General features: G+C 37.6%; 1 protein-coding gene and 1 pseudogene across 2 annotated transcripts in view; one reads left to right on the forward strand and one right to left on the reverse strand.

Moving 5' to 3' along the window:
- Positions 1–25717, forward strand: part of LOC311620775 (neurofilament light polypeptide-like) — a 1158328-nt pseudogene that overhangs the window by 653649 nt on the left and 478962 nt on the right. The window lies entirely within an intron of this gene.
- LOC311616286 (fibrous sheath-interacting protein 2-like) overlaps positions 25171–25717 on the reverse strand; it is a 60860-nt gene continuing 60313 nt past the window's right edge. Inside the window, exon 8 of the mRNA XM_084871433.1 lies at positions 25171–25376. Within this exon, the coding sequence (XP_084727559.1) occupies positions 25236–25376 (141 nt within the window). The 3' untranslated portion in view covers positions 25171–25235. The remainder of the gene's footprint in view (positions 25377–25717) is intronic.

Below are 25717 nucleotides of genomic sequence, written 5' to 3' on the forward strand. Positions count from 1 at the left end.
ATCATGTAATACATTAGATGTTGGAAGTTGAAAAATACTTTAAAATATTTTTATAGGTGATTTACTACAACACTTTTGGCTAAATCCATGCCATGCTACAAGTGAGAAATATTTCCTCTGATAAAGTGATATAATGTAAACTTTCAAAAAGTAAAAGGTACTAGCATATCAAAATATCACAAGTATATCTTAAATATATGCAACTTTAGTCAATTATACCTTGATATAGCTGGAGTGGGAGGGGTAGGAAATCAATATGTGAATGCTAAAAATTAATTAATTAATCAACTAATTAGAACCTAAGAAATTATCAAAAGAAACAATAAATAGCAATGAAACCAATAAAAGATTAGCTAAATAAAATTTAATGTTAGATAAAAATGATCTGTAATTAATATTTCAGATTATCTCAACATGGGGGGAGAGGCTAGGAATATGAGGTAGAATGAAATAAAAAGTACTGAGGTTCCTGACTTGTTATGCAAGGATATATTTACTGATTATTTTAAATACTGTTCGAAAAATATGCTCAAGTGTATGCCTTACAAGATAAAGGTTAAGTTCTAGAAAGTAGAGGAATAGTATGTATAATTTCCTAATCATTGGGAAAGAAAAACAGAATACAAATATTTTTATTAAAACAAGAGCAGAAAATTGGGAATATCAAAGGAATAAATAATTTAAAAATACAAAAAATAAACATTATAAGTTAACATAGCTAGAATAATTCCAGACATATCAATAATAAAAACAAATGGCAAATGAGGTAAATTCCTTTATTAAAAATAGAAAATCATATATTGCATTATGAAACTCATCTATTCAGGTCACATTTAAAAGTGACACAGAATAAAAATATGGAGATATTAAATGATTTTATAAAAAGACCAAGAACAGGGAGGTAGGGAGGGTAGAGATGGGCAAAAGGTAGAAAACTCCAGTTGTCAACATTTAAAAAATTTTTTTAAATAAAAAGTAAAATAAATACTATAGTAAACCACATAAATTATAATTAAAGGTCAAAATATCAAGTGGGTATGTGTATATATAATTAAGGTAGTTCATATGATGAAGCATACAGTCAATACATCTCATGAAATTCTAGGCATAGATTTAAAATATATAAAATCCAATAAAATGTAAAAATAAATTTATAATAGGAGACTATAACATTCTTTTCTCTGTTCATGACAAATCAAATACACAAATATAGGTAAGGAAATAGAAATTTTGAATAAAACAACCATGGTTTGATCTAATTGACATGCAGAAAAAGGAATATTGCATAATCTGCTTACTGAGTCATGCTGATCCTAATGTTAACAATGATCTTAGAATTCAAGTAATTATTTGCTAGATTAATTTCTTACATTGAGGGCTATTACAAATCAATCACTCATATTGGCTAAATGTTATAAAACAACTGCATACTGTAAAGTCTTGATAATGATATCTCCTGAAAGTTAACAAAGACATCAGGAAAGAGGAAAGGGTTGAGTTTGAAGAAATTCTATAAAACAGTGACAGATGGTAAAGCCATTCTTTGACATGGAAAATTGGGAAACCAATGCATTTAAGAGTAGGAAGTATAGCACATATCCTGTATTTATTACTAAGTTTAAAAGTTGTAACTATAAAATGGTGTGACCTTTTAAAACCATGGGCTCACTGAAAACTTTGACATTTGTAAGCATAGCATCTGTTACAAGCCATTTGTTCTTCTTTCCCTTATGATCGTACACACAAATAACTAAATTACCTTGCTCAGCAAATCTGATTTAGCTCAAAGTCGAGTGAGTTAAATTGATAGTGATCCATATTGCAAAATAATTTCTAACAAAAAATGTCTTATTTAATCAGCAGAATCCTTTCAAGAGAAAAAAATATATAAAAACTAGAACTAGGCATGTTGAAATTTCTAGTCTTTCTTATTTAGCCACAATAATTTATCTTCCAAAATTGTCTTTACACAGTTATGAGTGAAGGTCTTACAGTCCTATCCAAACATCTCTTAAGAGAAAAGCAAAGATAATGGTGACCTTAAAAGATTTCACACAAAAGTATCTATTCATTCTATCAAATATTGTCCCCAAGATCACAAAAGTACCTTGCACATCTGCATGTCAATACCATGAATGTTAAAACACTTGAGTGAGGTAAGAGCAGAGAAATTTTAGAGTAAAAGGAAGACTTCCCAGCACGGACAATGGATGACATAGACCTGTGTTTACAACAATGAATATAGCACATCTTTGATAATCATTTATTAAGATTTTAGAAAAAATATGCAGCATAATATAAGAGATTACTGAATTCATTTCCTGGGGCTGCTATAACAAAAAACCACAAATTCTATGGATTAAACAACATAAATGAATTGTCTCACATTTCTGGAGGCTAGAAGTCCAATATCAATGTGTTGGCAGAGTTGGTTCCTTTGTAAGTCAGTGAGGGAGAATCTATTCCAGCCTGTCTCCTAGATCCTGATGGGTACCGGCAATTTTTTGTATCCTTGGCTTATAGGCACATCACCCAAATCTCTATCTTCATATTCACGTGGCATTCTCCCTGTGTGCATGTCTCGCTCTGTTTAAAGTTCCCTTTTCATTAGAAAACCATTCATACTGGGTTAGGACACACCCTGATGACCTTGTTTTAACTTGATTTCCTCTATAAATACCCTATCTCCAAATGAGCTCCAGTCAGAAGTCCTGGGGGTTGGCCTCTGACATACCTTTTTTATAGGGAGACACAATTCAACCCATAACAGCTTAAGGTAAGTGGTAAATACAACATTATTAGCATAATCACACAAACATCTTCAACAGTGGCTGACAATTGTAATCATTAACTATTTGTAGTTTACTAATTTCAATGGGCCATACCTTATAATATGACCTCTTTCCTGCTTTCAATGCATCCATAAATGAATTCAACCAACACAGACATTCTTTTCTACTAGTCTCAAATGCAGGCATCCTACTTCTGAAAACTTTGAAAGACCCCAGCTCTTTCCATAGTCTCCTCATTACACACATATATACATATCTGCACAGAGAAGAGAGAGAAAGAGGGAGGGAGGGAGGGAGGGAGGGAGGGAGGGAGGGAGGGAGGGAGAGAGAGAGAGAGAGAGAGAGAGAGAGAGAGAGAGAGAGCCTAGTTTATAGCCTATTGCCTGAATAAAAGTTTTTTTTTTTTTATTTTAACTATGCAAAATAAATATCAGGTTGGGATAATGTAAGCAAATAGTTAACTTGAATTTGCCATAAGAATCCCAGAGGTAACCCTGTCCCTTCCTAGGATAAATTAACAGAGCAACAGTTCTGGTCAGGATGAACTAAACAATAAAACTAAATTAATTTCAAAATGTGTCATCTGCATATATTAAAGCCCAGCGACCAAAAAGGCAGAATGACCAGAACAACTGGTGGCTATAATGCACACTGCAGCAGCAAAACAGCCTGATCCAGGCCCTGATTGGCCACCCCCTCAACTGACCCAGTCCCCAATTGGCTCCCAACACCTCATTCAGGGGCAGGGCTGGCCGCCAACTGCCCATGGCCCCTCTACCAATAGGTCCAGTCTGATGGGCCCCCATGAGGGTGGGCCAGCCAGACCCCACCTGTGCACAAATTCTTATTCATTTCATAATAAAATAGAATAAATTATCACCTACAAACAATAGATACTGCATCCTAAGTAATTATTTTGGTTTAAAATGTTATTTCTAGAAAGATGGTGGGATATGAAGTTACTGGTTTCCTTTCATTTTTTAAAAATATGTTTTTATTTATTTTCAAAAGAGAGGGAAAAGGATAGATAGAAACACCAATGAGAGAGAAACATTGATCAGCTGTCATCTACATGCCCCCTACTGGGGCTCAAGCCTACAGCCCAGGCATGTGCCCTGACCAGGAATCAAACCCATTACCTCCTGGCTCATGAGTCAACGCTCAACTACTGAGCAACACCTGGCTCTCCATCTTTCAAGATACACTGAGTTAACAATATATGGACCAGAATATCTCTGTTCAAGATACACTGAGTTAACAATATATGGACCAGAATATCTCTGTGAGAACTGTAGAGACCAGTTTAGCTTGAGCACCCAGCCCATTATAAAAGAAAAATATTGGTAGCATTTAGCACATCTGTCCATATCCCTTACCCTCTGAAGTAGAGTGAGGTGCATTCAAAAGGAAACTCCATACTGAGGTTCCTTGGTCAGCACAGAAATGAAAGGTGGGCTAGGCATTCTACATTCTGGCTGTACAGAGGCTTCCTAAGGTACTGGTTTCTGTCTTGCCTGAGTCTGAGTGCTGGAGAACCAGGACCAGAGTCAGAACACCACTGAAAACAGAAAGCAGCACTTTAAAGCTTGCTCAGGCCAGGGAGAGCAAGATATCAGAAAGAGATTGAGAGGTCCAAGAACCTCTAACCAAGCTAATTGGAAAGGTTGTCATCTTCACAAGGCCAGTACTTAAAGATAGGAGATATTTATTTCACAGACCTAGAACAAACACTCCAAAAATTCATCTGGAATGAAAAAAGGCTGAAATAGCTGCAGCAATCCTGAAAAATAAGAACAAAAATAGGAGGGATCACAATACCAGATATCAAGCTGTATTACAAAGCCACTATTCTCAAAACTGCCTGGTACTGGCACAGGAACAGACACATAGATCAATGGAATAGAAAAGAGAACTCAGAAATCGACCCAAACCACTGTGCTCAATTAATATTTGACAGAGGAGGCAAGAGCGTACAATGGAATGCAGACAGTCTCTTCAATAAATGGTGTTTGGAAAAATAGTCAGATATATGCCCCCCACCCAAAAAAAAAAAAAAAAAAATGAAACTAAGCCACCAACTTACACCATACACAAAAAATAAGCTCAAAATAGATAAAGGACCTAAACCCTGGTGGTCAGCACAATGATGCGCACTCAGCACCTTTGCTGCATCCTGTCCATTCTAATCCTCCCGTTCTTCTACATGCATCTTCCGAAGTCTCCTCCTCTCTCCCCCGGTGCTCACAGCTCACTCCTACCTCCGCTCCGCCTCCACACAGCAGTGACGTCAGGACTCCTCGTAATGTCACTGGTTGCTAGACGCCAGTCTGGGCGGCCCTAGTGACCAGTTTACAGTAAATTAATTTTCATTCTGAGACAGAGCCTAGGGGGGCCTTGTTTTCTGGGGGATGTCTTATATTTCACTCAGAAGGAAACTATAAGTAGGTCTTATTTTCAGAGGATGTTTTATTTTCGGGGAAACACGGTATAAACAAAATGAATTGAACAACAAAATAAGACCCAAAGCATGGGGGCATGGAGGCATGGAACAGACTGACACACCTCAATGTGGAGTTGAAGGGACGAGAAGAGAAAAACCAAAGAACTTATGTACTTATTTGCATAGCCCATGGACACAGGCAATAGGGCAGTGAAGACCTGGGGAGGGGGAGGTTAGGGGTTGGGAGAAGTGGAAAAGGGGAGGAGGGAAATGGGAGCTATTTGTAATATTATAAACAATAAAAAATATATTTTAAAAAAAAGAAAGAGGCAGAGGAGTTAGACTAAAGGGAAGAGATGCAAGAACTCCACCTGTTGGTGTTGGCTTTGAAGACGTAAGAATCGTAATCCAAGGAATATGGGTGACTTCTAGAAGCTGGAAAGTGCAAACAAATGGATTCTGTCCAAAGCCCCAAAAAGGAGCCAGCCCTGCCCACACCTTCATTTAGTCCAATGAGACCCATTTTCCCCTCTTATCATCATTGATGTTTCTATCTCTCTCCCTCTCCCTTCCTCTCTTCAATCAATAAAAAATATATTTTTTTTAAAAAGGATACAACTAAGAAAATGAAAATACAAGTCACAGAGTGGAAATAATTCTGGCAATATGTGTACCTAACAAACTACTCATACCAACTACAAGCCATTTTTTTCAAACAAAAGAATAAAATGGGCAACTCAGTAGGAAAAAATGATAAGCAAATGATTTACAGACTATATCGAAATAATCTATGTGCATATGAAAAAATATTCAATTTTATTAGTTATGAGAGACATGCAAATCAAACTCACAGATGAGACATTTAACACCTGCTCACCAGATTGACTAAAATTTAAAATACTGACAATATCTAGTACTGGGTAGAACAACAGCAATGCTCATTGTCGGGGTTTAAAATAGTCTGACTCTATGAACTATTTGATAATATCTATTAAAATTATACACACTATATCCTTTGACCCAGCATTTCCACTTCCAAGTATATACTCACAGATATCCTTCCAGATGTGTACCAAAGACCATTCAGAAGAATATTCGGGTTCATTGCTACCTCGTGTTCGGACCATAACCCTGGCACCAGGTGGCCTTTGAGGGGCCATGGCTGGCCTCGTCAGGACGCTCAGCAGGCTGGCTTGGTGGGCTGGCCTCAAGGATGGGGAACAGCATGTCAACTGAGGAGAGGCCAACAACTGCCTCCATGAATCAGACCAAGAAACTATTTCTGATCATTGTGCGGTGATTTTCTCAAAGACATCGTGTTCCCACTGTACAATGGCACACAAGCTTTTCCACCACGTGAGTGTGTATTACAAGTGGTGGAGCTGGACATGCTTGAACACAGAAGCCAGTTTCACGGTGTGCTGTACCGGATGACTGGCAGGGGAACAAAGAATATTTGTAAAAAGGACCTTTTATTGGAGGTGACACTACACCCAGAGGCTCCACCAAGGAGGGAAATTGCTCCCACTGGTTCATCCGTGTTGTTTTTTTAGAAAGTAACAGGAATTGTAGCGATGGTGTGTGAAGATATTTAAATGTGTGAATAATCTTTATGAGAAAGTTGTTAAAATAATGGACAATAAAAAGCTGTGGAAACTTCATCTTCCTGCTTGTAAACATTTTTGAGCAAAAGAGTTTACTAGTATATTTAAAACTGGAGGCATAGAGTTGTCCCAAAAGATAAAGAATGTATTTATTAGGAATTTTACAAATTTGGGATTCTTTATTATATACACTGTTCAAAAGGAGTAAACTCCTTGCCTTTTATAGGTTTTAGTGGTGATTTCTCTCTAAAATGGAAGGCTCTCTCACTGATACGGTTGTGAACTTGGCAGGGATGTGTGTTTGTATTACATTGTGACAAGCCCTCACACTCTGTTCTCTTGGAGTCAGAGAAGTATATTAAATTGGTAAGATGGAACGAAATTTTTATTTCAAAAAGACCAAATCACTCATGTAAGGATTTATAGTATAAAGCCCCATCACCAAACAGAGACCTAATACCTAACCTATTTGCAGCTTCGGCCTCTCCCGGGAACATAAAGGTAGCCAGTCAGTCTGGAATCCCTGGTGAGCAGGTGAGGAAGTCACCGGACAGAGCCCTGCTTCCCCCACTCTCTGTGGGAAACTTCCCTTTCTTACCCCTTCTGATTATAAAAGCCTCCATTTGTACAGCTCAGCAACAGAAATTAAGAGGAGAAAGATTTCAGCCTTGTATGTAGATTAAGTTTTGAAACAATTCAGAAATGTACTTGAGTTACTATTCGTGACTAAAAAGCGTTTTCCTAGATGATTCCGCAGTCATGGGGGCAGGTCACCAGATGCTAGGAGAGAAAACTTACACAGACAGGGAAATGGAATTTAAGAGAAATGGAATGCTTCTGCCTTGTGGTCAACATGGACGAAGGAATCTTGGCCCATGATTGTATTTAAAACTGGAGGCATGGAGTCCTGCAGGAGACAGTTGACAGCATTGTGGGCTTCCTACATGGAATTACTGAACTGCCATTCAGAGACACTGATAAAGCAAGAATTTGGACTATTTCATTCTCATGTGATAAATTCTAAAACTGGAATGGAACTGAAAATAATTAAGTTTTGCCACCGTGAAGATGCTTTGGGAATATTGATTTTAAGCTGTTTGTTAAGAAACAAAAGGCTCAGATGTTTTTACTCTAATCCCCTCTCCCCTCCTACCCAAGAGATTCAGAGAAACCTGTTTCAGGAAGATCTTAGGATGTTGCCTTAGCCTAATTTGAATTCAGTATGGAAGTATGAGAGGGTTTCAGGTAGGTGCCCGTTAGCTAGGTATCCTAGGTCCACTGTTTCTGAGTCACATAGCAGGGCAATTCCTGCCATGTGAGTTCAGCTCTTCCTTAACTGCATGGAAATGGCCTATTCTCACTTCTAAAATCTAATACTCCATTCTCCTTTGTCCAAATGTCTGACATACGGCAATATTTCTTGTCTTTGGAATTTTCATGCCTATGTGAGCTCACCATGCTCATGTATTAAACTTTTATTTTTTCCTGTTAAAAGAAAAAGAATGCTCAGAAAAGCACTATTTTTAATAGCCCCAGAATGGAAACAACTTAAATATCATTCATCAATTAAATAGATAAAATTGTTGTTTACTCATAAAATAAATTATGCTAACAGCGATGAAAGAACTGCTACATGCAAGAACATTCATCAATTCACAATTATTGAGAAAAAGAAGCCAGGCACAGAAATGTACTTAGAATATTATTCTATCTCTATTATAAAAAGCCAGTGGCCAGAATGCCAGAACGACCAAATGACCGGTCACCAGGAGGTGCATTGATGGGTCCTGCGATGGCAGCGGGCGGAACTTTGGGTTCCACGGTGCCAGTGGCAGGACCTCTGGGTCTCGCACAATTTCGCACACTGGGCCTCTAGTTTACATACATTTCAAGAGACAGGCAAAACTGATCTGTGGCAACAGGAGTCAAAGGTGGGTCTAATGGCTGGGAGTGGGCACAGGCAGGATTCCTAGGTGCGAGGTGTTTTTTTACATGGGTTTGTTCATTTTGTGAAAATTTGTCAAGCCTGTACATTTATTATTTTGCAGTTTCCTGTATGCATATTCTGCTTCAATAAAATGTTTACTTAAAAAATGGTCATGCAGGCCCCACACATAATGGACTGCATCTGGGAACAAAAGCTAAGCTAGCCAGATGCTGGACTGGACTGGACTTTAATATGGAACAGAAATTCTGGGCAGTGGCATTAACTCTGGTACTGCTGAAGACAAAAGTGAACTTCTTCCACAGTGAGATGGACAGAGCTGGGACTATGGAGGGGAACTCCCTTGATTTTACATCAGGAATAAAGCTTTCCACGTAACCTCATCCTCCTGAGAGGCTCAGAAAATTCTTTTCCTTGTGGCACCCCAAGAACTCCACTTCCAACGATAACAGAATGATGAATATTGTGACAGAGCCTTGATGGATTTTAGTAATAAAATATCAGTATTTCTAGCATGTATGTGGGGAAAATAAATTCTATGTTTAAATTATTTTTTAAAAAAATTAACTTACACTTCTCTTACATTTTACATTATTAATCATTGCTAGTTGGTTTGTAATTTCTACAATCAATAAAAAGCTAAATAGCATGTTACCGCTTTCTAGAATCAATTTCTGAACCAAGATAATTACCCAAGAATGTTAAATATTTGAAAACATTGAAAGAGCCTATTATACTTGAATGTCCCTTTATTTCACCTGCTAATTTCTCAAAGGACAACCTAAAGAGCATGTTTTTACAATGTGTTTATACTCATCAGCTAATATCATGCAAGAACAACTTCAAAGGATTAAACTAAGTCATCCTGCCTATTACTAAGACGTTCGTTCCACTAGGAAGATTTCAAATAAGGATTTTGATTATTGTTGTTAAAAATTCAAACTACTTCTTATCTTCCTCAGAAAGCTGTTAGGTTACTGTGGTAGGCTGATGACTCCCTCCCCCCTCCCAAAGATATCAGATCCAATCCCAGAAACCTGTAAATGTTATCCTGTAGGGTCCAAAAGTTCTTTGCACAAGTGATAATGTAAAAGATCTTGAGATAGAGAGATCATTCTGGATTATTCAGGTGGGCCTTAAATGCAATCGCATGTATCCTTATAAGAAAGAGACTTGACTACACACAGAACAGCAGGTGATACCAAGACAGAGAATAGCCCTGTGTGTGGCTCAGTGGTTGAGCATAGACCTATGTACCAAGAAGTCACAGGTTGGATTCCTGTCAGAGCACATGCACGGGTTGCGGGCTCATTCCTCGGTTGCTGGGGAAGGAGCATGCAAGAAGCAGCCCAGTGATGTTTCTCTCTCATCGATGTCTTCATCTCTCCTTTCTCCCTCTCCCTCTAAAATCAATAAAAATATATTTTTTAAAAAGACAGAGCAGAGACCTGGCAGGCATGGTTCAGTCGATAGAATGTTAGCCTGTGAACTGAAGCATCCTGGGTTTGATTCTGGTCCAGGGCACGTACTTGGGTTGCAGATTTCCTATTTCAGTTGGGGCATGTACAGTTCTTTCACATCGATGTTTCTCTCCTCTCTCCCTTCCCTTCTCCCTTCCACTCTTTCTAAAATCAATAGAAAAAAGGTCCTCCAGTGAGAATTAACAACAAAAAAGTTACGGTTTAATTCCTAATCAGGGCACATGCCTGAGTTGCAGGCTTGCTTGATCCCTAGTGTGAGGTATGCAGGAGGTAGCCAATCAATGATTCCCCTCATCATTGATTTTTTCTATCTCTCTCTTCCTCTCTCTTTCTCTCTAAAATCAATAAAAACATATTTAAAAAAAAAAAAAAAAAAAAAAAAGAAGCAAGAAGAGAGAAAAATCCCCTCAAAACCTGCTACACTATGTGATGTGAGGGGGGGCCTCGTGGTCACCCTGCCTATTTGAATGGTGGAAGGCCATCTGGAGAGACCACAAAAGGAGCCCCTCTCTGCAGGAAGCAAAGCCTGGTCAACTGGAAAAGGAAGGCCTGAATTCAGCTCCACTTTTCAAATTCTCAAGTTAGACACCATTTTCTTTTATTAGAACTAATTTGAGGTGTGGGGACATCATTTGCTGCCAAAAGTTTCCCAATATTCAATCTGATACTTAGAAGTAAGGTGTTACATCTGCCAGCCAGAATGACATTTTGATGTCACTAGGTAGATGTGAATATTCCTCCACTAACAAGCAGGTATTTGGTAATCTTTATTTGATAGTAAAGCAGCTGGTTAAATGATCTCTGAAATATCTCAACCTGGCATTATTTCCACTAAGAGAGCTGAAAAGGGCATTCAGGGTTCCATTATTAACTGGAAGGGGCCATTGTTAACAGACATGTTAGATTAACTGTTACTCAATTTCTCTGTTTGATCACTGTGAGACTGATAATTGGCTAATAATCTTCCATTGTTATTATGTCTAGACTGACCTATATATCTGAAGCTCTGACCACTTCTTACTCTATACATTGCTACTAACCTGAATCACCACCATTTCTCAGCTAGATCATTATAATAGATAGTGGCCTGGTGCATGAAATTTGTGCATGGGGGTGGAGGGTTGTTCCTCACCCGGGCTGCACCCTCTCCAATCTGGGACCACTTGAAGATGTCCAGCTGCCGGTTTACAGGGTCAGGCCTAAACCGGCAGTCAAACATCCCTCTCACAATCCGGGACTGCTGGCTCCAGCCACTCACCTGCCTGCCTGATTGCCCCTAACCACTCTGCCTGCCAGCCTGCTTATCCCCAATTGCCCCCTGCTGCTGGCCTGCTCACCCCTCAAATGCCCCTCTGCCAACCTGATCACTCCCAAATGCCCCATGCCAGCCTGCTCACCCCCAACTGCCCCCCCTGCTGACCTGCTTACTCCAAACTCCACCCCCCCACACACACTGTCCTGATCACCTCCAACTGATCCCCACTGACAGCCTGCTCACCCCCAACTGGCCCCCTGCTGGTCTGCTTATCCCTAACAGCCTCTGCTGGTCCATTTTGGCCTGGTCACCCCCTGGCGACCCAAGGTCCCAGCCCCTCCTTTTTTTATTTTTATTTTTTTCAGCGCCTCCTTGAGCAGAGGCCAGGGCCAACTGGAGCAAGTATCTAGAATTCATTTATCTTCTATAATTGAAACTTTGTAACCTTGAGCGGAGGCCAGAACTGGCCAGGGCAGGAGGGAAGCTTGGCTTCCTCCATCGCCGGGGGCAACCCAAGCTTCCTGCTCTCTCCAGCTCCATGGCTGGCAGCCATCTTGGTTAGGTTAATTTGAATACTCCCTCCTGATTGGCTGGTGAGAGTGGTTTGTGGGCATAGCAGAGTGATGGTTAATTTGCATGTTTCTCTTTTGTTAGTGTAGATTCCTAACTAGACTTTCTTTGCATTTCTGATGTCCATTCTCTACTCTAAAACCAGAGTGAGCCTTTAAATTTTTATTTAAATCATCTCATTTTATTTATTTATTTTTTTAATCATCATCCAAGGATATTTTTTTCCATTAATTTTTTTTTCAAGAGAGTGAAAGAGAGAGAGAAAGACAGAGAGAAATATCAATGTGAGAAAAACACATTGATTGGTTGCCTCCTGCACATGCCTGGACCAGGTCCCAGGCCAGGGCAGGTGGGGAAGGGGTGGGGGGTGAGATACGTATCCTTAACTGGAATCAAACCTGGAACCATTTGGTCTGCAGGCCAACACTCTATCCACTGAGCCAAACTGGCTAGGGCTAAATCATCTTACTTTATTGTTCAAAACCATTCAGTGACTCTCCATGTCACTCAAAGCAAAAGGAAGAATTTTCACAGTGGTCTGCATGATCCTCCAATATCTCTAATTCTCAGTAATGTTTTCCTCCTTTAGCAAGATCAAAAGAATTAAGTCAACACAATTCTACAGTCTGATACTTTTCTACTAAGTTATCTAAACTTCCAAACCACTGTAGACATGATATATGCCCTTCCCCAACAGAGAGAGAGAGAGAGAGAGAGAGAGAGAGAGAGAGAGAGAGAGAGAGAGAGAGAGAGAGAGAGAGAATCAACGCAGCATAAAGCTTCTACCACCCTTTGAACTCCAAGCCGGCCATCGGGCAGAGGCTTTAGGCCTGGGAAAGGGCCAAGCCTGGGATCGGAGGTAAGGGGGAAAAAATCAATGGAAACATATCCTCAGGAGAGGATAAAAAGAAAAAAATGTCATATCTTATAAAAGACACATCTTGAAAATGCTTAAAGAAAAGTTGTCATTCTTTCATGGTGAAGGGACTGGAGTCCATGTTGATGAAAACACCTTGGTGGCTGTGGTGACTGGCAGTGGCTGCAGCAGCAGGATGACGGGGCTGGTGCCTTGCCCTGATCAGCCCAGTCACCTCTCACAAAGGGAGGCCAGACTGCGGCTTACGGGGAACGGGCCTAAGCTGTCAGTAGGACATCCCCTGAGGACTCCCAGTATATGAGAAGGGGCAGGCTGGGCTCAGGGGCCCCTCCTCAGTGCACGAATTTTGTGCATAAGGCTCCTAGTGTTAAATAAGAGTGGTGAGAATAAACATTCTTGTCTTGTTCCTGATATGAAAGGAAACATTTTCTCTTTTTCGCCATTGAGTGCGATATTATCTATATATCTAAGGGTTTATCATATATGGCCTTTATTATGTTGAGGTATTTTCCTCCTTTTCCTATTTCATTATTTTAATTATAAATGGGTATGTTATCAACTGCTTACTCTGCATCAATTAAAAAGATCTTATTATTTTTATCTGTGTATTTTAGTTGTTAATGTGATGTATTAAAAGGCTTGATTTGCATATGTTGTGCCCTTGGAATGAACCCAACTTGATCATTATTATTATTTATTATTTTTTGTATGGTCTGTTGTATTTGATTTGCTAGTATTTTGTTTAGGATTTTTGGATCTGTATTCAGAGATATTGGTCTGTAGTTTTCTTTTTTTGTGTTACCTTTGCCAGGTTTTGGTATCAGGGTTATATTGTCCTCATAAAATATGTTAGAAAGTATTGCCTCTTCAATTTTTTGGAAGAATTTGAGAAGGATAGGTTTTAAATCTTCTTTTAACATTTGGTAGAATTCACTGGTGGGGCCATCTGGTCCTGGACTTTTTTTTTTTTTTTTTTTTTTTTGGCAGGTTTTTGATGGTTGTTCAATTTCTTCACTGCTGATTTGTCTTTTTTGATAATCCAATTCTTTATTATTTAGTCTAGGAAGATTATATTTTTCTAGAAACTTATCCCTTTCTTCTAGGTTATTGAATTTGGTGGCATATACTCTTTCATAATATTCTAGTATGATTCTTTGTATATCTGTGATGTCTGTGGTGACTTCTCTCTCGTTTCTGATTTTTTATGTAGGTCTCTTCCCTTTTTTCCTTAGTGAGTCTAGCCAGGGTCTTGTTAGTTTTATTAATCTGTTCAAAGAACCAGCTCCTTGTTTTATTGATTTTTTGAATATTCTTTTTGTTCTTTATTTCATTTAATTCTGCTCTTATTTTATTATTTCCTTTCTTCTGTTGCCTTTGGGTTGCTTTTGTTCTTTTTCTAGTACTTTAATATGTGGTGTTATGTTGTTTATTTGGGATTTCTCTTGTTTCTTGAGATCGGCCTGTAATGATATAGACTTCCCTCTTATTACTGTTTCCACTGCATCCCAGAGGTTTTGGTATGTTGTACTATCATGTTCACTTGTCTCTATTTATCTTTTGATCTCATTTTTTATCTCTTCTTTGACCCAAACATTTTTAGTAGTATTTAATCTCCATATATTTGTGGTTTCCTTTATTTCATTTTCACAATTGATTTCTAATTTGAAGACATCATGCTTAGAGAATATGCTTGGTATAATTTCAATTTTCTTGAATTTGCTGATGCTAGTTTTGTGACCCAACATTTAGTCTATCCTTGAGAATGTTCTATGTGCACTGGAGAAGAATGTATAATCAGATGTTCTGGGATGAAAGGTTCTGCAATGTCAATTATGTCCATTTGGTCTAGTGTGTCATTTAAGGCTGATATTTATTTATTGATTTTCTGTTTGGTTGATCTGCCAAGAGCTGTCAATGGGGTATTAAGGTCCCCAACCATGATTGTGTTTTGATCTGTTTCTCCTTTTTGTTCTGTGAGTAGTTGTTTTATATATTTGGTGCTCCATGGCTGGGTGCATATATATTAAGAAGTGTTATATGTCCTTGATGTAATGTTCCCTTTATCATTATAAAGTGTCCATATTCATCTCTTGTTATTGTTGCTATCTTGATATCTATTTCATCAGACATAAGTATGGCTATACCTGCTTTTTTGTGGATTTTATTTCCTTAGAGAATCATTTTCCAACCTTTTACTTTGAATATAACTTTGTCTTTGCAGCTTAGATGTATCTGGTGTAGGCAGCAGATGATTGGCTTTTGTTTTTTGAACTCTCTGCTACTCTGTGCCTCTTTATTGGTGAATTCAGAACATTTAAATTTAGGGTAATTATTGGTGTATGAGGATTCCCTATAGCCATTTTATCTTTTGTTTTCTGGTAGCTCTGTACCTCCATTTAGTTCTTTTCCTTTATGTTTCTGTCTGCTATTTTTGTTTGGTGATATTCCATACATCTCTCCTCTGTTTCCTCTTTTTGTTTAAACTAAATGTCCTGGTTTAGAGATTTTTGTGTGTGGTTACTATTAGGTGTATAAAAAATGAAGTTCCATGTGCCATTATTTTTTCCCCTTTTTAGTTCATCTGATCTTCACCTTTTTTTTTGCCAGTTCAGACCTTTCTGCTTTCCCCTTTTATGTTTTTGTTGTTACAAATTATCCCCATTTATGCTATAAGTTTTTAGTGATCTTACTCATAATGTTGTGACCTTATGTTCTTTGTTAAAGACAGAATAAGTCCCTTGAGTATTTCCTGCAATGGAGGTTTTCTGGCAATAAAATCCCTCAATTTCTTTATGTCTGAGAATGTCTTTATTACAGTTTCATATTTAATAGATAATTTTGCTGGATATATTATTTTTAGCTAGTAATTCCTCTCTTGGATGTTTGAATATTTGTTTCCACTCTCTTCTGGCTTATGGAGTTCCTACTGAGATGAAATTCTGATGGAATTTCCTTCTTTTCCCTGATTGCTTTGAGAATTTTTTCTTTGTCATTAATTTTTGACAGCTTCAATACAAGTGCCTTGGAGAGGGCCTCTTTATATTGAGGTAACTAGATGTTCTGTTTGCTTCTTGGATTCGAGGTACTAGTTCTTTGCATAGATTCAGGAAATTCTCACCCATTATTTGTTTTAATAGATTCTCCATTCCATGTTCCCTCTCTTCCTCCTCCACAATGCTTATAAATTTAATATTACCTTTTCTTATGGAATCAGAGAGATCTCATAGTGCTCTTTCATTTTTCTTTATCCTCATGTCTTTCCCTTCTTCCCTTTGTGTCATTTCTTAATTCCTATCTTTGATATCACTAGTTCTTACCTCTAACTGGTTGGCTCTATTTTCTAAGCTCAGTTGCTCACTCTAAATATCCTTAATTGCGAACTTCATTTCCAGGATTTTTTATTGATTCTTACTCAAATTTTCAATTTCCTTGGTAAAATACTTATTTTGTTCAAAGATTTGTTTTCTGGGTGCACTGAATAGACTGTCAGTATTCTCTTGTATCTTGATGAGTATTTTCAGAACTGCAATCTTGAAATCTGCCTTGAAATATTTATTTCACATATTTCCATGTGATCTAGCCTGCTTTCTGGGGATTTTCCATTTTTTTTCTGGTTATCATGGTTACTTCATGATATTTACTGTCCTTTTTCGCATTTCTCTCTGAAGAGGTTTTTCCACTATATTCCAGTAGATGGCACTGAATCACGAGATTTTTTACCTCTGTAGTTTCCCAGTCTTAAACCTCTGTGGCTTCCTTAGGACAGTACAGACACATTGCTTGGTGAGGGGTTTGTTTTGCCCTCGCTATAATGGTAACCTCTGACCTCTGCAGGGTCCCACCCCAAGCACCCCTCTTGGGGATCAGTCACAGAAGGAAACAGCAATTCTATTACAACAGCTCTTGGATTACAGATGATATGCTCCTGGACCCAATTCCAAAGGCAACAGGAGGTGAGTCTTCAGAGTTCAAACTATGGCAGGGCTCTGTGGCTCTGTTTCTCTGTCTGACACACCTCTGTCTAGCCCAACAGGGGGAGCTGCATGGCAGAACCCTGAGCTGTGTCAGGAGCCTGCAGACTCAGACACCGTTTGCTCTCTCACTGCTCACAGCTCACTCTGCTCTTTGTTCGTCCTGCCTAGCCAATGGAAGCCCCTGCTACCTCCACCTTTCTCCCCTTTCCTGGCCTGCTGAGCCATGAGCTCCAGGCTGCAGGGCTGCATGTGCAGGCCTTCTGTGCTTTCCTTCTTTCTGGTTTCCCTGTTTATTCCCAGATTCCCACCTTTATGTATTTCACTGCATGGGTCTCTCAGGCATGCATCTGTGCTGAGCAGAGATTTCTTTGTTGAGTTATAGGTGTTTAACTTGTTGAAATGTTGTGGGGGGAGGAAAAGTTGCGCCCTTACACTGCCACTCTTCTGACTTCACTTCATTCTGTGTTTATCATGTTATGCATAGGGGAATAAATGTAAGTATAATTTTTGTGATAACAATTAATAGTGTGGGTGTTTTTTTTTCTATTGCCCCAACATGTCAGCTGTCTTCATCCAATATTTTACTGTATTACACCATGGTAGTGGCATATATAGCTCCAAATAAAGAAGTTCCCGGTTTTTTCATGTTCTTTGATATTCTTTACCCCTGAGTAATACTACAGTGGCTGGTCCCCAACTACAAGAAAATGTTCTCCCAAAACTCAATTGCCCCTGTATTTGGGTTTTTTCTCCTTTGTCTTTCTTCTATGTATTTACAAAACTATTATGGTGGATGGTAGAAGGTGGCTCTTTCTCACTCAAAGGCCTTTTAATTTCTAATCAAGTTTTCCAGGATTACTTTAAGCACTATTATGATGCTATTTTAGAAATGAGAATTTCTAGTTGTCCATCATTTAATTAATTCCTTGTATTTATTTCTGGTTATCTTAGTGGTATTGGAGACTCTGTATTTCATTTAATTAATATGATGCTATTTTAGAAATGAGAATTTCTAGTTGTCCATCATTTAATTAATATGATGGTATTTTATAAATGAGAATTTCTAGTTATCCATCATTTAATTAATTCCTTTTATTTATTTCTGGTTATCTTAGGAGATTGTTGCCATTGTTTAGTTTCAGCAGGTATTTAAGTTTCTAAAAGTCAAATATTTTGTCTATTTTGTCAAGTGTCAGCAGGTAAGGGAGGAGGGAAAGGAGTTAACACTTGGTCACATGCTGCCATTTCTCTAGATTTGGGGTATTCTCTCTTTTGATAAAATTATTCAGAAAAAAACTTTCAAATCTTCCTTTAACACTTTTCTTAGTATTTAATATTTAACACTATGAAAAGTCTTTGTAAATATTCTTTGTAAAATGTCCTACTTTCACATGTATTTTTTGACATATAAATATTTTTCTGTATACCGTGTTTCCCCAAAAATAAGACATCCTCCGAAAATAAGACCTAGCGCATCTTTGGGAGAAAAAATTAGTATAAGACACTGTCTTATTTTCGGGGAAACAGGGTATTTTACTGTTATTTCTCCAGCCTTAGTCATAATGAAATATTATTTATGTGAATCAATTTTTTTTATAAATCACTTATATTTTTAACAGCGTTTCCCAATACTAACATTAGAAAAAGTTTCAGAAAAGTTATTTAGTAATGTCTTTTAAGTGAATTCATACATTCTAAAATCATCATATAAAGAAATAATTATTATATAACAGGTATTCTCCAATTACATAGTTCTTAATTTATGTAATATTTAACAAAATTTAATGAGAATATATTGTTTACATAACTCACATTTGATTATGGTATTGTTACAGAGTTTTAGGAATGTGTTGTCTTTGCTTTTTTTCTTTTAATCTTTATTGTTGAAAGTATTATAGATGTCCCTCTTTTTTCCCTATTAAACCTTTTGTAGCCCATACCCACCCACTCCCATCCAAGGGCTTCACCACACTATTGTCTGTGTCCATGGGTTATCTACATTAATAAAAGAGAAAGATGCAAATTGACCATACCCTCATAAAGCCCGCCAGCCAATGAGGAGTGGGTATGCAAATTAACTCAACAAAGGTGGTGAGTTAATTTGCATACTCAGGTGCTGAGCAGCCAGGGCAGGATGCAGGCAGTATGTGAAGGCAGAAAGGCAGCTCTGGGCCAGAGCAGAGGCAGTGCCAGCAGCCAGGGGAAGGAAGGCCCATTCTTGCACAAATTTTCATGCACCGTGCCTCTAGTGCATATATAAATACAAGTTCTTTATTTACTATCTTCCCAACAACCCATCCACCCTCACCTTCTCTCCAAAGTTCAACAGTCTGTCCCATGTGGTCTTGTCTCTGTATCTATTTTATTCATCAGTTTATTCTGTTCTCTAGATTCCATATATGAGTAAGATCATGTGATATTTGTCTTTCTCTGACTGGCTTATTTTGTCTAGCATAATACTCTCCATGCTGTCTAAAAGGGTAAGTGATATTTCTTTTTTACTGATGCATAGTATTCCATGGGTGTAAATGTACCAAAAGACTTTTGCTTATTTATTAAGAATTCACTAGAAAAATGTTTTGAAACATGATCTTCACCTGTAAAATGATTGACATTGAGGATAGACTACATCCTTTTGTTCCTATGCAAAAACGTTATTTTGTTTAAATATTAATAATCTGACTTTCTATGAAATGCAATGATAACCTAATTAATTTTATGTGATGAGCTTAACATATTATTGTGCTATGATAATCATCAGAACAATGCACTCATTACCTAACATGTTTTATTAATTAAACATGGACTCCAAGCTTATCCAAAACATAACATTAAGCAATTCCCAAATATGTTTGAAATGTGACTATTTGAGAAAGCATATCTAAATTACTCAATGGATATTTGTTAGAACATTAAAATATTATATTGAGCCAAAGGCTATAAGCTTCTTTCTTATACTGTGCCTGAGACATAGTAGAAACTTAGTAAATACTTGATGTAGTGACCTTATGGTATTCAAGAGCATCAGAATATAAATCTAAAATAGGGCGTGTAGCACCTGTAGTTTGCATGAACTGGGGTGAAAAGTCATGTCTCTTTCATAAACTCTCTGGTTTCTCTTACCTCAGTTTTTTCTGGGTTCAAGTAGCAGTATTCTCTAAGGAAGCCACTGTGCCCATAGGGAGCAGTTTGTCCCACCAACGTAACATCTGTACATTGTTATTAGGATAAAAAGAACTAATTAACTCTTCCAAGAACAAAATATTTTTTTTATTTGAGTATAGCTGTTAATATGCTTTTGGTTAAAAAGCAAACTGGATGTCTTAGATGAACTCCCATTTCTCTTTTTATACAATTTCCTGGATTGTTTCAGAATTGCCTCTTTCATCTTCCCCAAATTACTTCTCTGTTATAACTTTCTTGTTATTTTAGTAAGAATTTTTGAAATAAGATTTTTTAAAATTCCAATATTAGTAATATGTGAACTGGTATTTCATGGTAGTTGACTTTGGGTGGTGGGCACATTTCTATCATAGAAACATACACTTGAAGCCTAATAATCTTATTAACCAATGTTACCTCACAATAAATATAATAAAAAATTCTAAATGTGATTTTTCTCATCAAAAACTATATTTGTCATATGTACTATCACAAAATAATCTGCCTCACAAAAATATATTTCACTATGCTTTTCAATTTTTGAAAGTTTATATTAAATAGCATTCTTAAATTACATAGAAATCTTTTAAGTGCTACAGCATTGAAATGTTGAATTGAAAGAACAATATTTCTTTGTGATATTGGAAAATGTATAATTTAGTGTTCATTTTGAGAACTTCATATGATCTATTTAATTTATATTTTGGAAATATTTGCACCAGTTTTGTTTTGCCAGTAAATATTCTGACATATAAATGATCTATAAAGTTTGGGAAGATTAGTGGTATTTATCTTTAATTTCCTTTATGGTTAGCAATAACTTTGAATGTAAATGGTCTAAATGTACCAACTAGAAGACAAATTGTCATCCTGGCTCAAAAGAAACTCAACTAAATGTTGTTTATAAGAAACTTCATTTAATATAGACATATAGATTAAGGTTAAGAGATGAAAAAAAACATATATTAAGCTAACAACCAATAGAAAGCAGGAGTAGCTATATTAATTTTAGATAGAACATATCTCAAAGCAAGGAAACATATATATGAGATACTAAAGCGCATTACATAATGATAAAGCAGCTAATTGTCCAAGAAAACAATCCTTAACATGTATACACCCAATAATAGAGTGACAAACTTCATGAGGCAAAATAAATAAACTGCAAGGAAAAATAGACAAATTTACTATCATAATTGGAGACCTCTGTTGAAAGCAAATTCCAGCAGGTCATAATTATGCAAGAAGTTGATCAGAAGGCTGGTGAATCTTCTGGCTTCAGCAGGGCTGAAAAATCTGCATGTTATTACCTGCTGCTAGAACAGCCCAAAGCATTTCCCTTAACCTGATAATCCTTGACTGTTTACCAAACCTTACCTTTGATATGTATATCTGCTTTGCGAAAGGGAAAAATGTGTGAATAAAAAACTGAGGGTCTGGACGTTCAGGGAGCCCATTTCACTAAAAGTGGAGCCTCCCATTGCTCTGCCATGCCTCCCAAATTTATATTTCTTGTCTAGTCCAATTCATTTACCTCGCAGCCCCTTCTCCAGATTTCTGAACCCTAGCTGCAGAAAGACCCTAGCAGACCTCAGTACCCCTCTATTATAAATGGGCAGATTTAGCAGGCAGAAAATCAATAAAAACAATGAACTGAATATAATTGACATCTAAACACTACAACAGAATACAGTTATCATATTCAACTAATGTACGGGTCCCAAATTTAAATAGTACAGGGGCAGCAATCTGCCACCCATGAGAAAAATATGGCCTGGCATCTATTTTTGACCAGCCTGCAAAACTAGGAATGGTTTTACAATTTCTTAATCATGAAAAAAATCAAACAAATAATATCTTGTGATGTAAAAATAAAAGTTTGGTTTCACTGTTCATGAATAAACTTTCATTGAATCACAGTCACATGCATCTGTTCTTATTTTGTTTGGAGCTTCTTCTGTGTGACAAAGGCACAGTGGAATAGTTTTGACAGAGGCCATATGCTGTGCAATCTAGCCCTTCACATGAAAACTTAGCCAACTTCTGTTGTAGCACACCACAAACAGGGTCAACACCCCGAGCACTCACACTAATGCTACATGGATTTAAAGGCATTGTTCTGGCTCAATAGCTCGATGTCTGTTTGTCTAGAAATTTCAGCTGAAACAGTTTTTTACCAGTTAATATACTTTTTTTCAATTCACTCTATGACAGTTTTAGCATATTTTTTACTAGGTTAGCCAAACATGTATAAAGTTTTATTTAACACGTGACATTTATTTCATGTGTTAATTTACATGTGGGACTTCAGGGCAGTATTGGGGAAGATGGAGAGATGTGAAATTGGAAGAAAGATAATAACTCTTGAAATATTAATAGTATCCCTCAAGTTAAATGAGGGTAGAATTTTCTTCTGGCAGAAAGGAAAGGCTACTCCCAGCTCAACTGGAAAATTTCCTCTTTGTGGGTATGCACACCAACATACTGGCTGGAGATCGACCAGCCCACAGTAACCATTGCCCACAGCCGGGCATAAGCAACCAGATCCATGCCCCTTAGCCATGATAGAGCTGATTTTAGTTCCTGTTCCTAAAACTTGTGGGGGCAAAGGACTCTCTCAATTGGTGCACTCAATGGGTTTTTGTTAAAGATATAAAATGTGAGAGCCCTCTGTCTCCCCACTGAAGCAGATTCCCTCGGTAGTCCCTTCCTTGTCCATTCTCTCCTGTCCCTCTGGAAGCGGCCTACTTTGTGGAAGATGACATTACTACCGAGAAAGGATTTCATTTCATCCGTGAAAAAGTATTCTTATCCTCTGTCACCTCAATAATATAAATTAGATCATTTATAATCTATTTCTTCAAAAGAGATGGATTTGAGGTAACCAATATTTAAAATGTCTACTTGAAACTGTTTTTGCTATTTAATGAGAAAATGAACAGTTGAAGAGTAAGAAATGCATGTAGTTACTGAAGTGATTTCCGAAGCATGACGTTGTGTCATTGTCTCAATGAGCTGATAGATGGATTAGTTCAGTCAGCAAACACATCATTAGTCTATACTTACATATCTACATTCAGAACCAGGTGCCCTGGGAAACACAAATGTTACAATACTATGGGTGATTAAGACAGTGGGAAGTATGTAATTAGTGTATCAAGAATGACCCTGGCCAGTCAAAGTAACCCTGGCCAGTGTGGTTATTTGGTTAGAGTGTTATTCCGTACACCAAAAGGAGGCAGGTTTGATTGCTGGTCAGCGCACATACCTAGGTTGTGGGTTTGATCCCCAGTGGGGCATGTACAGGAGGCAACTGATCAATGTTTCTCTCTCATATCAATGTTTCTTTCTTTCTCTCTCTCTTCCTTCCTCTCTTAGGATCAATTCAAAATAAAGAAATAAAAGAACAGTGGGCTCTGAATATATAAAAAATGAGGAACAATTACACAAAGTACTATAAGTATTCAAAGGAGAGGGATATTTTAGTTACATTTATTATGAATACTTCATGGAGTGTCATTTACAGTGGAGCTTAAATGATTGTAGGATTTGGACAGATGCTCAGTGAGCACATCAGTCCAGGCTGAGAAAATTGGAAGGGAGGCACATAGAAGTATGAAAGGAAATTTGTGTTTTCGAAATGGTCAGTAGTCCCATTTGATTGGACAATGAAATTGAGTGCTTATTATGGGCTAGGACGTTTAAATATTTTATGGGAATAACTTAGGAGTATTACCTTTGTTTTCAAATGATGGAACTGTGGCTTAGAGAGGTTATTTGTCCAAGCTATTTACCTGGTTAGAAAATGGTAAAGCAGCACTTGGACTTCAGTGTTTTGGGTCAAGAGTCTATGTATATATATCTCCTAGATCATACCTGCCTTCTTGAAGAAGATATGTGCAATAAATTAAAAAGTTAAATTTGGTGTGGACTCTAGACCATGATGAATGTAATGAATGGTTAGTTGTATAAGAAATCTGAGCCTCATCTAAGAGGTAATGGGGATCTTTACATTCTGGAACCAGGAAAAGAAATAATCAAGAGAATTTAAAGTATCATTATATAGCAGTTTAAAAAAATGGGTTTGAAGTAGGTTAAATTAAGAGCCAGTGGAGACTAGTTAGTAATTTACTGGAGTGGCATAGGTAGGCTCTCACCTAGAAACAGGACTAGTGGGACAGATAGGATGGATGGATGCTTTGAGGATGACTGCATGGAAGATGATTATGTTTTCCTGATACAAAATAGTCATCGATAATTAAATCAAGTCTATATTTTTTGCATTTTGGCAATAAAATTTTAATTAATATTATTAATTAAATTGATTTTATAAAATTTTATACATATATATATATATATATATATATATATATATATTCCCAGCAACTGGAAAGGCAGAACAAACAGTGGCTATGATGTGCACTGCAGCAGCCAACCAGCCTGATCCAGGCCCCTATTACACCCCCTAGTCGACCCAGCCCCTGATCAGCCCCACCACTCCAATCAGGAGCAGGGCCAGCCACCAGCCACCATTGGCCCCTCCCCCCCCCAAGGGCCCAGCCAAATGGGCCCCCATCAGGGTGGGCCAGCTGGATCCCACCTGTGCACAAATTCATGCACTGGGCCTCTAGTATATTTATAATATTATAAATAAAAGGCAGCTGGTAGAGATCAAGCATAGCAAAGCCAAGGCCTGATGTTCCTCCTTTAAACTTTCATTTCCTTCTTTTTTTCCTTCAATTCTTTCTTACATTCCTTCCTTCTCTAACTCCTCCCTTCTTTCTTCCCTTTGTTTTTCTCTGGTATTGTCTATTCTTTCTGCTGGCAACATAGCAGAAAACTATATTAAACATAGCAGAAAGCCATTATCTTACATGCAACTTTTTCAAGTTTCAGTAGCAAACACATTATTTTAAGTATAGGGAAATTGGATAGACAAGTTTGTCCATGAAACCACTTGGTAAGATTATTTTATTTCTTTTTTATGTATATGTCTACTTTTCACCTTGAACTATAATAGGGAAATGCCTATAACTGTGCCTGGTACAAAGCAAGCAGAGCAAGTGTAAGCAAAGTTTACAAAATAATTTTAATGTAAATACATGGAAAAGAGCTTTCTACAGAACCACATCACCTTAAATGTTCTCGCATTCACACTGTATTCCATCTTTTCCTTTGTCATCAGATATATTTTTTCCCATACCTTTTCTTTTGAAGCCGTTTTCTTGCTTTTTTGGTAAATGATAAGCCATTTTTTTCTCTAAAAGGGCTTTTTTCTAAAACATTAAATAAAATATATTGTTTAGCATCAGCTTGTTATTTAAAATGCAAAACAAATCCTAAATAATAAGAGTGTAGCATGCAAATTATCTCCTCAACAGGGAGTTTGACCAGGGGCAGGCCAGCCAGGGGAAGGGAGGGATGCCCTGGAGAGGGAGGGCCTGGGGAGGAGGCCCTGGCTGGCAGCATTGGCAGTGGTGGCAGGTGGCTGAGGGAAGGGAGAAAGTGCTGGCCAGCAGCCACTAGGGACCCTACCAGAGTGTGAACTTCATGCACTGGGCCACTAGTATTTATAATATGACTAGGGCCCAGTGCATGAAATTCATGCATGGGGGGG

This window comes from Pipistrellus hanaki (assembly GCF_964339955.1).
Source record: "Pipistrellus hanaki genome assembly, chromosome: 1".
Lineage (NCBI taxonomy): Eukaryota > Metazoa > Chordata > Mammalia > Chiroptera > Vespertilionidae > Pipistrellus > Pipistrellus hanaki.